General features: G+C 39.5%; 1 protein-coding gene across 1 annotated transcript in view; it reads left to right on the top strand.

The window, feature by feature from the left end:
* The window catches only part of Cnrip1 (cannabinoid receptor interacting protein 1), a 28,297-nt gene extending 20,289 nt beyond the window's left edge, over positions 1–8,008 (top strand). Inside the window, exon 3 of the mRNA XM_021210893.2 lies at positions 7,042–8,008. Within this exon, the coding sequence (XP_021066552.1) occupies positions 7,042–7,206 (165 nt within the window). The 3' untranslated portion in view covers positions 7,207–8,008. The remainder of the gene's footprint in view (positions 1–7,041) is intronic.
* Positions 8,009–16,105: the final 8,097 nt, after the last annotated feature.

Below are 16,105 nucleotides of genomic sequence, written 5' to 3'. Positions count from 1 at the left end.
CTACATTCGTCACATCATCTGATCTTTTGTCGTGGTGCATCTGTGCAGTGCAGTTTAATGGACGTAGCTATCTTGAGGGATATGAGGAAGTCAGTTGTTAGCCGTTAGACTTGGCGGCAGTCCCAGGCGCCATCTTGGGGCCACGGACAAACCCGCTCCTCACACTGAACTTTAGTTACAGTGTTCTTCTAGGAATCATGACTTCTGGACCCACATTAACTCGACCTTTAACCCGACTTTCAAAAAGACTCTTAATTAAGGTCTCAATAGCCAACTTCCTGTGACTAACAAATGAATACTGATTTTAAAAGCAATCAGCAACACAGAGACAGCTGAACTCTGGGGAGTTCTGTCATAACCAGGATCACAGGGAGGACGGGACCCAGTCAGACGTATCAAGGGCAGGTAGCACTAGAGATAATCAGATGGCAGGAGGCAAGCATAAGAACATAAGCAACAGAAACCAAGGTCACTTGGCATCATCAGAGCCCAACTTTCCCACCATAGCAAGTACTAGATGCACCATCACACCAGAAAAGCAGGATTCGGATCTAAAATCACTTCTCATGATGGTGAGAGAGGACTTTTTATATATTTTATTTTATTTTATTTTATTTTATTTTATTTTATTTTATTTTTATTTTTACACTCCATAATCCATTTTCACCCCCCCATCTGCTCCACATCCCACACCTCCTCCCCATCCCACCCAGTCTCCGCATAGATGCCCCCACCCCCCAACCCACCTGACCTCTAAATACCCTGGGGCCTCCAGTCTCTTGAAAGTTAGGTCCATCATCTCTGAATGAACACAGACCTGGGAGTATCAACTGTATGTGTGTTGGGGGCCTACTAGGTGATAGAGAACTTTAAGAAGGTCATAAATAACTCCCTTAAAGAAATACAGGAGAACACAGGTAAACAGCTAGAAGCTCTTAAAAGGGAAACAAAAAGCCCTTAAAGAATAATTACAGGAAAACACAATCAAGGAGGCAAAGGAAATGAACCAAATAATCCAAGATCTAAAATTGGAACTAGAAACAATAAAGAAATCACAAGAGGAGACAACACTGGAGTTAGAAAACCTAGGAAAGAGATCAGGAGTCATAGATGCAAGCATCACAAAGAGAACACAAGAGATAGAAGAGAGAATCTCTGGGGCCGAAGATACCATAGAAAATATTGACACAACAGTCAAAGAAAATACAAAAAGCAAAAAGCTCCTAACCCAAAATATCCAGGACACAATGATAGGACAATACCTAAGGATAATAGATTTTAGAAAAGACCTAAGATTCCCAACATAAAGGGCCAGTAAATATCTTCAACAAAGTTATAGACAAGGGCTAGAGAAATGGCTAAGCATTTAAGAGAACTGATTGCTCTTCCAGAGGTCCTGAGTTCAATTCCCAGCAACCACATGGTGGCTAACAACCACTTATAATGGGATCTGATGCCCTCTTCTGGTGTGTCTGAAGACAGCTACAATGTACTCATATACAAAAAATAAATAAATAAATTGGTTAAAAAATTATAGAAGAAAACTTCCCTAACCTGGAGAAAGAAATGCCCATGAACATACAAGAAGGCTACAGAACTCCAAATCGGCTGGACCAGAAAAGAAATTCCTCCCCTCACATAATAATCAATACATCAAATGCATTAAACAAAGAAAGAATATTAAAAGCAGTTAGGAAAAAGGTCAAGTAACATATAAATGCAGACCTATCAGAATTACACCAGACTTCTCACNAGAGACTATGAAAGCCAGAAGATCCTAGACAGATGTTATATAGACCCTAAGAGAACACAAATGCCAACCCAAGCTACTATACCCAGCAAAACTCTCAATTATCATAGATGGAGAAACCAAAGTATTCCATGACAAAACCAAATTTACACAATCTCTTTCCATAAATTCAGCCCTAGAAAGGATAATAGATGGAAAATACCAACACAAGGAGAGAAACTACACCCTAAAAAAAAGAAAGGAAGGAATGTTTCAAGAAACCCAAAAGAAGATAGCCACACAAACAAGATTCCACCTCTAACAACAAAATAACAAAGTAACAATCACTTTTCCTTAATATATCTTAACATCAATGGACTCAATTTCCCACCCCACCCCCCCCAAAAAAGGCATAAGCTAATAGACTGGATACATAAACAGGACTCAGCATTTTCCTGCATACAGGAAACCCACCTCGGTGACAAAGGCAGACACTATCTCAGAGTAAAAGGTTGGAAAACAATTTTCCAAGCAAGTGGTCCCAAGAAACAAGCTGGAGTAACCACTCTAATATCGAATAAAATCAACTTTCAACCAAAAGTTATCAAAAAAAGATAAGGAAGGATACTTCATACTGGTCAAAGGAAAAATCTACCAAGATGAACTCTCAAATCTGAACATCTATGTTCCAAATGCAAGGGCACCCACATTCATAAAAGAAACTTTACTAAAGCCCAAAGTACACACCTCACACCATACAGTAATAATGGGAGACTTCAACACCCCACCCTCAGCAATGGACAGATCGTGGAAACAGAAACTAAACAGTGAAATTAACAGAAGTTTTGAACCAAATGGATCTAACAGATATTTATAGAACATTTCATTCTAAAGCAGAAGAATATACCTTCTTCTCAGCACCTCATGGTACCTTCTCCAAAATTGACCACATAATTGGTCAGAAAACAGGCCTCAACAGTTATGAGAAGATTGAAATAATCCCACGCACCCTATCTAATTACCACAATCTAAGGCTGGTCTTAAATACCAACAAGAACAATGGAAAGCACACATACACATAGAAGCTGAACAGCACTGTACTCAATAACTTGGTCAAGGAAGATACACATAAAGAAATTAAAGGCTTAGCCAGGTGTGGTGGCGCATGCCTTTAATCCCAGCACTCAGGAGGCAGAGGCAGGTGGATTTCTGATTTCGAGGCCAGCCTGGTCTACAAAGTAAGTTCCAGGACAGCCAGGGCTATACAGAGAAACCCTGTCTCAAAAAAAAAAAAAAAAAAAAAAAAAAAAAAAAAAAAAAAAAAAAAACAAAAACAAAAACAAAAAAAGAAGAAATTAAAGGCTTTTTAGAATTTAATGAAAATGATGACACATCATATCAAAACTTATGGGACACAATGAAAACAGAGCTAAGAGGAAAACTCATAGCTGTAAGTGTCTCCAAAAAGAACCTGGAGAGAGCTTACACTAGCAGATTGACAGCACACCTGAAAGCTCTAGAACAAAAAGAAGCAAATACACCCAAGAGGAGTAGACAGCAGGAAAGAATCAAACTCGGGGCTGAAATCAACCAAGTAGAAACAAAAAGAACTATACAAAGAATCAACAAAACTAGGAGCTGGTTCTTTGAAAGAAATCAACAAGATAGATAAATCCTTAGCCAGACTAACCAGAGTCTGATACAGTATCCAAATTAATAAAATCAAAAAGGAAAAGGAAACCGTAACAATGAAATATATCTTAAAATAATTATTCTGTTTGTTGAATATTAACAGTTGAAAATATTAAAATCATGTTCTACAAAAAAAAAAAAAAACAAATAAATCAAAAGCAATAAAAACCTAGGCTGGACAGGTGGCTCAATGGTCAAGAGCACTGACTGCTCTTCCAGAGGTCCTGAGTTAAGTTCTCAGCAACCATGGTGGCTCACAACCATCTGGAATGGGGATCCAATACCCTCTTCTGGTGTGTCTGAAGACAGCAACAGTGTACTCACATACATGAAATAAATCTTTAAAAGAAATTTTCAGCCATGTAACAAGCTCTACAAATAATAAATACAGTATCTTGTACATTTCCAATAAACTCCCCTATCTCAGGCTAGATACCCACAGATATTTTTTTGTCAGTATAGCCTGTATTTTATCATATACTTTTAAGGTAATTGGAATCATATGGTATGTATTCTCTAGGACCTAGATTCTTTTGCGTATACTGTCTTAAGATCCAGCCCTGTTCTTATCTTAATCTACACATCCTATTGATGGGTCAGTCACATGTCATTTTACACATATACCAAAACTTGCCTTCCATCAAGTGAAGAATCAGGGGTTTTCTGTTAATTCCTGCCTGAGGTTACTGTAAATGAGTTCATAGGGTTTTAGGCCATGACTCTGCAAGAAGAGATACTCCTTTCATACCCAGGAAGTATATATACTCTAATGGTATCATTCCATATTTCACATAAGACATGGTTCCCAAAGGGAAGCCCAGATCAAGTTAACAGATGAGGCAATGGTGAAAGTGCTGAGTGCTGAGCCCCCTGGAAAGCTCTCTCTGAAGCACCCGATCACCCTCCTCCTGTTTCAACTGCACAGCATAAAAGCTCGCCTTGCTCACTGCCCTTCTCTCTGTCTCCTGGCTCTAGGAGAGTCTGAGATTTCTGCCAAGTCATTCCCTGCCCCTTCCCATCATAGGAGGATCAGAGAAAAAAATAACCACAGGCATAATGTTGTTTAATGCCGGATGCTCTAAATAGCTGCAATAGGCAGTCATCATCAGGCAAACCCCAGGCCACTTGAGCACCTGCCCAGTGGCCGATAGAGCACTCTGTGCCCTCTTTGGCTAAGGGACAACAAACCCATCCTTACACCTCAGAATTCTGTGCAGTAATTTTCACTGAACCTATCTTCCAACCCTCTAGTGGAATGATAACTTTTATTTGCATGGTAGTAGGGGCTGACCTTGAACTCATGGCAGTCTTTTTCTCTCTGCCTTCCATATGATGGGATTTCTGTGTAAACTATCATAACTGGTTGAGATGCAAACCTCTTCAAAGCAGTAATCATACCTTATACAATTTTTATACGTACAAGGTACGTAATAGGCACTAACAGTTTGAATAATACAGATTACTATTCATGTGTATATATAATATATAGTTATATAGTATATAGTATTACACACACACACACACATACATACACACACACACACACACACACACACACACACACACACACTAATAGTACCTAAACTTGAGACATGGGCACATACTTCTGACTTTCACACCCTCAATTTTTGACAATAATTTTATGAATCCAATACTTTGAAGGGGAGTTTTTGTAGTTGTCACCTTCAAATGTTCTCACTTGAGACAAAACTATTTTTTAAAAAAACAGTTATTTACATTTAGATACAGAATATAGACATTTTTTTGCACCGCTATCTTTTGAAAGAGAACCCAAAAGTTGGCCAGTCAAAATGATTCCCTTTCTTCTCTGTCAGGAACCATCATTAGGAGAAGCTGAAAATGAGAGGTGATCTTCCTGAGATGGGTCCACCTTAGATTAACATCTCTGACAGATTTGCTCCAGTAGGCAAGGCCCAGGAGAAATCCATTTTGGAAAAGATTCCTGCTATTAATATGCTTTCCTGATATAATTAAATATATATTAGTCACTAGTTACTGACCCACCCTTTTGAGCAGATTTCTGCAGACCTACAAAGATGTACTATTTTGTAGTGATGCTAAATGGACAAATAGATAATGATTCTATACAATTTCCGACTTGATTCAAATAATTTTAGGAAGAAAATTTTTAGAGACTGCCTTAGTTGCTAGGAAGATGTAATAAAGTTAGAATCAAGAATAGAATGTGCCCACCCCTCAGGATAGTAAATAAAGGCTGCATAATAAGAAATATAATGACCTTTCATAATCACACTAAAAAGGAAAATAGACTTGGGCTGATTTTTGTTCATGGAAAAACATTTAGGTCCAAGGATAAAGTCACAGGTGTGCACTATGATAGGGCAAGATCACATAAAACTGTTCCTTTGAACTTTTAATGATTATATTATAATGAAACACTGCTTTGAACTTAATATCAACATCCTTCTGTAATTCCCATTTTATGTAATATTTTATCTTTGAGGTAATTTTCTAAAGAACTTTTTGTATAAGAAGGTATTAAAATACCAGAAAAAAAGAAATAAAATTGTTGGTTGAATAACCATTTGGCTTGAAGAGTTTTGCCCCATCCACTCATCCATCCATCTAAATGTATTTGTCTGTTTGTCTATATGTTTGTGTGTAGGTACGTGTGTATGTATGTAAACATGCATGAATATTTGTGTAGTTGATTGTGACAGATGGTCAGGCCCGGCCAGAGTATGGGTGTATACGTGTTTGAATGTATATGTCTGTGCATATTTGCCTGTATGCAGCATCTTAATTCTTTTCCTTTCCTTCCTATCTTGATCACAAAGAGTTACCCAGCTTAGCCAGAGAGGCTTCTTGTTGATTCACCAAGGAAGGGAGTACCAGCAATAAATCCTTTCACTTAATTCCCTGCTGCTAAACAGTATGTGTAAATTGCCAAATATTAGCACTTATTAAAGCACAAGTAATAAAGAGTTAGGTTTGTAGTACTTAATGAAGAGAAATAAAGAGTGCGTAATGAAGTACAGAACAGTAGGAAAGAGTTAAGTTTCCCTAGCACTTATTTAAGCATAAAGAGTTAAATAAAGCACAGAGTTATTATGTTTAATAAAGCACAGAGTTAAAGAGAAAAGAAGCCAGTGTTTTTTAACCATAAAATAAGCAAGAAAGTTTTTAGAATCTTTTAGAAGTTTTCAGCAAGAATTCGATATAGTCGGAGAACTAGAAGGTCAGAGACTATGAGTCTTTAAAAAAGAAACGTCTGATGCTGTGTCCCACCCATTTCAAGCCCATTCCAGGTCTGTAGGACTCTGGGCACTTCACTTTCCAATTCCTTTCTGTGGCAAGGAGAATTTTAGAAAAAAACACTGAAATTGTGAGAGTCTAAGGTTAGCTTTTCAGAAACCTAAACTTGGAAAGTAAGAAAACTTCAACAGTTCAATGCCAGAGATCTGGAAAAAATATCTCCAGTATAGGAATGTAGTTCATAAAAGGAAATGTGTGAGCTCTGCAGACTAAGAGAGACACGGCTTCTGAGTCCTAATTACCAGGGTCTGTATTGCTAACTTTAACAGGCATCCACTGCTTGTGGCAGGATGAAATTTTTATGATTGTCTCTCTTTCCTCAGTTCACAGACATTGGGACCTTCGAGACAGTGTGGCAAGTCAAATTCTACAATTACCACAAGCGAGACCACTGCCAGTGGGGAAGCCCTTTCTCTGTCATTGAGTATGAATGCAAGCCCAATGAGACCCGCAGCCTCATGTGGGTGAATAAGGAGTCCTTCCTCTGAAAATGGCTCCTTCTGATGTTGCAAGACAATCTCCAGAAATTGACGTTTAGACAAACCAGCACAAGCCTTAACCAAGGCACACCACACCATGGCTGTTTCCCAATGACCTCCTATCCCCAGTTACTGTGAAAGTATGATTCCCCTCTGATGCAGTACCCATGACATCACATGTGATGTCACATTCCTGAAAGTTCTCCTTCCGCTATTGTATGCTGGTGTTCCTGTATCTATCTTGTCTGCCAGTGTGACAGGAGCTCAGTGGTAGTAGCAGGTTTGTCCTACACCAGAAAGTTCCACAAAGAGACCATGGTGTTTTGTTTTCAAGACAAATAATTTCTCCCTTTTGTGTTCATTGTTAAATTAAGATAACAATGTGCTGGAGTCCCTCATGTGTGGTTTGTAACATGTAGCATGCAATGTTTGTGAGCATCCAAAGCTGACTTTGTGGAAATGTAACAACACGATCTGCAGTAAATGGGACCCAAATGTTGTGCTTCCTATCAACAGCTCAGCTTTTTCAGAGAAAGGAAGATAATGAAGGAATAAAAAGATGAATATATAAGTAAGTATTTATAATGTATTAATAGTATTTCAAGTAGCAAGGCATTTTGCTGTGGTCTAGTAGAAATAGGGAAAAGACATTGTTGTGGAATTGGACCTGTGGCTCATCCCTTTGGCAAGCTACCATAGACTTTAAACATAGAGATGGCATTAATACATACCCTTTCACTTGAACTTTGTACAACCGTGTATGGAATGGTAATCAACTTTTGATATTTCTTAATAAAGACATTGGAAATGATGCCCCGACTTGAACTCTGAATTGTGCAACAGCTGTCTAGCAGGTCAATCTCTTTTCTTAGACAGTGCACTCAAATCGCTATGCTGAAGGGTGAGAGCACTATACTGAAAGTAAAGCTAACGTTCCCAACCCGGGCCTGCAGCAAGGCTCCACAATGACAGCAAGAGTCTAAGCATCAACAAAGGAAGAGAAGAAGGAGGAGAGAGTTAGAGGCTTTTGGAATGGGGAAAGCAGAAGGGCAAGATGAAGCTGCTAGAGTTTCCTGATAGCATGGTAGATCCATCAGGATTGTCCACCGGAGGAATCAGGTTTAATGAACCTTTCAAAATAAGGTTTTTAGCTGTTGCACCCAGAGACTGAGTTACCATTGTTTCTGAACTAAGTTTGTGTGGTGTTTTTCTTCCCAAGGGATTCGACTGGGTTGCAGAAAGAAAGGCACAACAGCAAAGCTTGGGTTCGCCTGATGTGCACCACAAAGGCCATGGGGGCTTAGAAGCATGGGCCTAGAGCTGGGTGGAGAGATTTTGGAGTTCTGAGTCAGAGTGTCCATGAGATAGCAACGGGTCAGCCATTGCCCTCCAGTGCATGGCTGGCCAGTCCCACAGGGCAGAGTTGCCAGACTCAAGTGCAGGAACGTACTGGTTCTTTTTTTAATATTTCCTACAACAGGTGTCAAACCAACGAGTTGGGCACGAATCCACTAGAAATTTGAGATTAGTAGTCTGAGAGTTAAAGTTTCGTTTTCTAAGTGAGAGGAAGGTAATGTTGGATGAGTCACTGACTTAAACTCAGGGATTGAAACGGAAAAAGTCCCGAGGTCCCCTGCTGTGGGGAATGTAGGCTGATCTGAGTTAGGAGAAGAATGAAGTAGCTACTTTTTAGGGCAGAGATGGATTGAACTGTGAATTGGGATTATTTGCTTTTAGGATAGATTTATATACAGATTCTGTCAGAATCACATGGGGAATTTTGCCCAAGGTTTGGAACTAGGATAGGGAAAATTAGTCACTGACTCCAGAGTAGAGAGGCAGTGATAATACTGTCCGCTATGTACAGGTATTATTTTATTGTCTGTTGCTCCAGGTAGAGAGATCAACAGATAGATATTATACATGTATTAATAAAATATGTCTGTGGCTCCAAGCAGAGAGCCAAGCAAATAAATGGTATAACAAGATGGCTGCTCTAGGCAGAGAGCCGAACAGTAAGGTGGAATGAAGATTGATTTATGCACCTCACAAGATACTCAAATTCTGTCTAATGTGGGCTCCACAGGAATCTTGGGTTATATTTCCTGCTTGATAAAGTAGATAAAGCCTAATAATAGGCACATACAGTATTTTAGTTTACTTCATTTGTTTTGGATTGTTTTAATTTTCAAAATGGGTATGATTTTGAGTTTTGTGGTTCTATTATTCCTCTGGGAGAGAGGTCTAAATAAAGGGTTTTCGGATTACTGGCTCAAGGATATGCTGATTTGGGGAAAAGGTTTTTTCTTTGCATTTTTAGAAAAGGTGTTTAGTGTTTATACACCTTCCAGAGTTATATGGATCATATATGATGAAGGGAGACCCCCAGAGGATTAGATTCCAGAGAATCAAACTATATATATATATATATATATATATATATATATATATATATATATATACACACACACACACATATATCTTGATGATACTAAAATTTTGTTTTGAGATTTGTATATTACAGAACATACAGCCTTGGTGAGTCTCATCGTCAGACATGCTGAATTGACCTGCGTGAACTCCTGATGTCCTGGACTTTAAGCTGGATCCAGTCAAGACACAGACATCAGAGACTAAATCAATCGTTGGTGTGGTCTTTTCCCTACCCTTCCACATCCCCTTCAAAAGATCTCAACGCCCATATTCAGCTTGAAGAAGTTATGAAGAGTTATCAACCCAGTTCCCTGGACTTTGGGGCTGGAGGGGGTTATTATAGGTTGTCTTTCTAGGGAATATAGAAATGGTCATAATTGGAACAGGGAGGAATAGCTAGAATTGATTGCATAACTATAATCTCCTTTGGTAGAAATCTTTTTGATTGATACTAAGTTGATGTCATAATTTCTTATTTTAGAATTGATTATGATGCAAAATCAAGGTTTTCATTGTTATAAATTTCTTCTATTGATACAAAAATTTTAAACTACAGGACTTAGACCCCTTCCTTCTATAACTGTTATTATAAAAAGATCTGAAATGTTTAAGTCTGTAAGTTAGGGGCCAAATAACAAACTCATGGCTCTGAGTTTATAGTTAGGGTGTTTTCAGATATTTTAATTAGGATTAGCTGATAGTAGTAAGGAGAGCAGTCCAGATTAGTTTACATAGGTACTCAGTTTTCAAAAACGTCAGAAATCCACAGAATGTGGCATTTGATATTATTTATCTTCTCCTAACAGCTTCCGGTTTGTGGATTCAAAGAAGCAGTTGAGCATCTTACCTCCAAGTGAGATGATACAGTGTAGCTAGGTCAACACTGGGCAGAAAATTGCAGACCTGTACTGTTCTTAAAGGGACACAATTTACAGGTTAGGACAGCTTAGTTCTGCCAAGACAGAATGGTCTAGTCCCTAATATTCCTGTATCTTAAGGTCTGTCAGATGATCCTGGGCCAGAAGGCTGGAGGCATGCTCCATCTTCCTCACTTACTGGGGCAGTATAGATAGACAACTGCCTCTAAAATTTGTCTCAGTTCTGGAAGCTGTGTTAGGCTTCCTATATATTTTTAGTTAATGTTGGTCATTCTCAGATTTCTGATAAAGTTGAAAAACTACTTATAGCCTCATAGCCAGCCCAGGCTATTTAACATTGAGAGAACAAATCTGAGAGGATGGTTTTCAGATGGCATACAATCTAAAGCCAGGACATAAGTCAAGGTACAATTATAAGTCTTTTATGTTAGATAGATGACAATGTCCTCATCTTAATGACATAAATAATAGACTGGGTGTTAAGTCTATCTTATACTTTGTAAACTACAAAATGGTAATACTTGTTCTCTGTATTTGAGAGAAAGGTTTTTTTTATTAGAAAAGAAAGGGGAAAGTGTTGTGGGTGGGTCTGGTGCTGTTTGTATTTTTACTCTAATTCTCCTCTCCTGGGAGGGGTTGAGGACAAGGAGTGAGTCACATATCCAGATGACTTCTTGTGAACCAATCCCCTAATGAATAAAGGAGGCAGTCACTGGGTGAGTAGGCTGGAATTCTAGGTTGGACAGAGGAAGAGAAGAAGGAAGAGAGAGAGGCTTTTGGACCAGGGAACAGGGACGGCATAAGAGTAAGATGTAGCTGCTAGAGTTTCCTGGTATTATGATGAATCAGGAATCAGGATTTGCCACCAGGGGAATCAGATTTAATAGGGTTTACAAGATAAGGTTTTAGTTGTTGCACCGAGAGATTGAGTTACTATTGTTTCTGAGAGAGAGAAAAGAAAAGTGTCTAAGCATCTACTAAGCAATCAGGATAAGTTTGTCATTATCTTTGTTCCTTACTTTGTGGCAACTGCTCCACTGGTGAACTACTGAACGTAATAGCAAGAGGGCCTCATAGTGGAGCAGAGCACGTACACCACCAGCAATCAGACTTTGTTGCCTGCTCACAGGGCACTTCAAGGAACTTGGCACAAAGCCTGTACTCAACATGATTCCATAAGAAGGAATTTCATCTTAAAAAAATAATATCCTGCCTTCTACATTATCACTTACTTGAACATGAAAAATCCTACCATGTTGGGGAAAACTCAGCTTGAGATTTTGTTTCCTTTCTCTACCTGCAAGCCTTTCCTATGAGAATATGGTAGTCCCACCTGCAATCCCAGAACATGGGAGGATGAAGCAAGTGTATCGTAAGTTCAAGGCAGCCTGTGCCATATACCTGTCCCAAAAAACCAAGAGCACACAAGGAAGTATTTATAAAGAGTTGATTTACTACAGAACTAAATTTGGAAGCCTTTCTTCCACCAGTAAGTAGCTGGTCTGCAATGAGTCTATACTGCCACCAGGGAACAGCAATTCCCCAGTTTGGGACTAATAAAGAGCTCAAAGTATTTCTCAGTTAGTGCGTTCAAATATAATAGCAACTACTACATTTGCCAAGTAAAAGCACAAGCCTGGTTCTAATTACCGTATTTTAAAAGTCTAACTTCAGTTATTGGCCAGACATTGACCTATTTTTAAAAGTGGGGTTTTCTCTGGAATGTGAAGCCACCTGAAGGCAATAAAAGGGGAACTGGGGTTAAAATGGAAATCTTTATAAATGTTTGACTTACAAATGTTGTGTTTGTGAAACAGGAGTGCCCAGCCTGTAAGTGATCGCAGAGCTTTAGAGCTTGCTTGGAGGTTGTCCATAGTAGCATGATGCTTGCGATACTAGGAGCTTTCTGAGGGCAGAGGCTTCACTGAAAGTTGGAAACCCGTCAACCCAGGACTGGAGGAAATGTGGCATGTCTAACCACATATGCCTCGCACAGAGGTGCTGACAGAGCCTGGGTGAAAAGCCAGGGGGTGAGCCCCACCAAGACCCCCTCTGAGCCCATAGTCACCTCAGCCTAATCTATTCTAGAGTTTTATCAAAATCCTTTAAAATCTATGACTTGAAACTCTCTTTGTTTTTAGGGTGGTGTGTGTGTGTGTGTGTGTGTGTGTGTGTGTGTGTGTGTGTGATTCCTGAAGGTCCAGAGACAAGGTAGACATCACAGAGGTGGATGTGTGGTGTAAACAAAGCAATAGGAAATCTTAACAGTTCATCCGCCGTGCTGAATGCCTGCTCCTGGCATCTTCTGTTCTACTTAGTATTGGGCTCTGGCCCAGCCTCTCCGACTACTTTTCTCTGGTTCTCCTCCTACTCCAAAATATAAGTGCTCAGCTATATCAAGTAGCTGAGTTGTAACTTTGTCCCTCAGCCACCTGGGAGAGTTATTTTTATACAAGTTGTAGTCACTCCTTTTACTTCCAGCCTCAGATGGCTGCTTCCCTAGAAGCCTGAGGAATGAGGCCATCATTTTAATTGGGGTGATGATGAAAATACTTTGAAGCAAGGGCAAGGGTAGAAATGCATGGGATTTATGCTCATTTCTTGAGAAGTCATCTCTCAAGCCAGGTAAAGTGCACAGGTCACAGATGGGAACACAAAACACGACAAAAGAAAGATTCTGCCACAGATGTGGCAAAATCTGTTCGTTACAGACTGTTTCCTGTAATGGCCTTTGACTCTGAGGTTAGACACAGTTCAGCCATGTGCACTGATCCAGTTTCTGGATCTTGGGAAATTAAAAACAGGATGAGTAGAGGAAAGAGGACAATCTGTAGAGATTAGTCACAGGCAGAATAATTTTGTTTTTACAGAAAAGAAGACAAATATCACAGTAAGTCAAAATGTGTACTAGTAATGTCCATTTACAGTAGAGATATAAACTTCTCCTAAATCAAGGAGTGGCTACAGATACCAAATAAAAACTGATGTACATGGTTCAGATTTATTTAAGGACATCGGCCCACTGTTTTCATTAATGTATCATGCATGGTTCAGTGCTTGGGAGCTCAGATTCTGGAACCAAATACCTCATTTAAATCCTCATTCATGGCTGGAGAAAGAAAGTACAGATTGTCCTGCCTCCATGTCCCAGTGCTGGAATGGAAGGTATCAACACCACACCGACAAGACTCCATTTTTGATAAACTACAAAATCAGGACAGAATCAGAGCTTTTCAATTCGGTAAAACTCAAGAATCATGTCAAATGTTCTATGTGCTATTTCTTTCAATCACCTTGTCCTTGTGAGACAGGCAGTGTACATCCTGTTTCCATTTCTCACAGAAAAAATAGATTGCAAAACAAGATGCAAAGTTTATTTTGCTACAAGAAGCCCCTTTATTTGACTTTTAATTTTGCCATTGTGAGTTGGTTAAAAAAAAAAAAAAAAAAAAAAAAAAAACCTACCTCACAAAATGATTAAGAAAAAGCCTTTCTTCTCCCCCTTACTCTCCTCCTAGATAAACAGTTTGTTTAAAATGTGTTCTTATATACCCACACCCCTGCACTGTTTTGGGGAAAAAAACTGTTAGGTTTGCTTTGCTTTGGTTTGTTTTAGCGTAGTAGATCATCTGATGCTCCCAAAGAAATTGTGTGTGTGTGTGTGTGTGTGTGTGTGTGTGTGTGTGTGTGTGTGTGTGTGTTACAACACCTATAACATAATGATTTTTGCCAAGAACAAAAGCATTCTTTTTCTGGGAGTTCATTTAATATACAACTGTCCTTCCTATGTACATAGGATATTTTCTAAGACCCCCTAGTAGATATCCAAAAACTTGGATAGCGCCAAAACCTATACATTCTATTTGCTTGTTATACCTAAATTATGTAGTAAAGTTTAATTTATGAGTTAGGTACAAAAAGAGATTAATAACATCAGTGATAATGTAGCCTAATTGTAAACACAGAACAGACCTAACGTCATAAGAGAGATTACATCAAACTGCTCAGAACTGCCTGAAGTTTAAAATGTATGAACTGTTTATTTCTGGAGTTGCCTCTTTGATCTTTTTGGGCCACCACTGACCATGGACAAATGGTGCTGTAGAGGAGAGCAAAAGTTTGGATAAACTGACACCATTACACTTCTTACAGCAGATTACACTGCCATAGTCTTCTTAAGTGAGAGCTACCATGAATTAAATGTTTTATTTAAGAAATAAGGCACCTAATCTTCTGGCCCCCAACAAATGAAAATGTTTGGTTCTGCACTAGAGCTTCTGGGTACTCCAGATGGGCACAGTAGCCCCAGCTTCCTTGAATGCTGTAAGCCCAGCAGTTTTGTGGTTAGCATACAGCCTGTCCCTGCTAGCAATGCCCTGCCAAGAAATTGTGACATTTAAGCTGTCACATTTAAGGTTATCAAATGGTTGAGTGAAGAAATGTCCAAATTTGAGTTTATCCACAGGTTTGATCCTATTGTTTTATTTCTTTGAAGTGTCATCAGCTCTCTCCATCTAATGTCTGCTTTTCTCACTCTCACAACAGCTTCCATAACTCCTCACTGACTCACTAAAAACTCACTGACTCTGCAGAAAGGGTGTTGAGAGTCTAGAAAGAGCTGGCTCTCTGGCCAGCTGGCTGGCTCACTGGCCACAGCACCAGCCAGCAGGAAGTTTGGAATAGATGAGGCCTCGGCAAGCTAAAACAGGTTCATTTAAAAGAGATTTTTGAAAGAAAGAAAGTGGATAGGGCTGGGGTGGTGTCTGAATTCTCTCACTGACATCTATCTCTTCTAGTAAAGCTTACTTTTTTATTTTTTTCAATAATTGGTTGCTTGAAGAAAATTGTCATTTACTCTTGTCAGGGTAATGCTGCTGATCAAATATTTCTAACCCTCCCCCAGCTAAGCACAGGACAGAATTTATGGAGGAACAAAGGGCCAGTTGCTCAGGCCAATGAGTTATAAGCAGGCACAGTCTGAGTCTCTTCCAGACAGGACAATCAGATTGGCTCTTCGGTGGCCAGCAGACAGCCAGCCTTTCATGTCCTTTCATGACAACCATAGTTCCTATCACCTGGGTCCTGCAATGGAAGAAGCAGCTCTTCCAGCTAACCTTTCTTTCCTACATTGTAAGTGAAGAATAAACTTCTCTCCCAAGATGTTTAATGTGATAAATGTTACATTATGTAGAAAATTTGAAGACCTGCACAAGCATCCCACAGATTTCCCGAGTAACACGTCACCATCTTTGCTTTGTTGCCCTGTGAGGCTTCTCTCCCTTTCCTCTTTATTACAGGAGCTGTAGAGGCCTGTAAGGTGGACTTTCCCCACCCTCTAACTGAATCCTTCCATCCCTGGGCAGAGATGTGACTCTGATCTGCTGCAAAGGTTAGAACATACAGGTATCTTCTCACTTAAGAGTTAATCCAGCTCCAGCACCACTGGCTAAAGAACCACCCCTCAGGAAGGCTGGCTTTCCTAAAGCTGTGCTAAAGAGACAGAAGGAATCATTATCCCCTTAAGGAGATAAAGTACTTTTCCTTCCCACACCCTCAATGCAGTTGTTTATGGAGCTGAAGCTACCCACCTCTGGTAA

This window comes from Mus pahari, chromosome 13 (genome assembly GCF_900095145.1).
Source record: "Mus pahari chromosome 13, PAHARI_EIJ_v1.1, whole genome shotgun sequence".
NCBI lineage: Eukaryota > Metazoa > Chordata > Mammalia > Rodentia > Muridae > Mus > Mus pahari.
The sequence above is the reverse complement of the archived record's forward strand: the minus strand, read 5'-3'. Positions and strand labels throughout refer to the sequence as shown.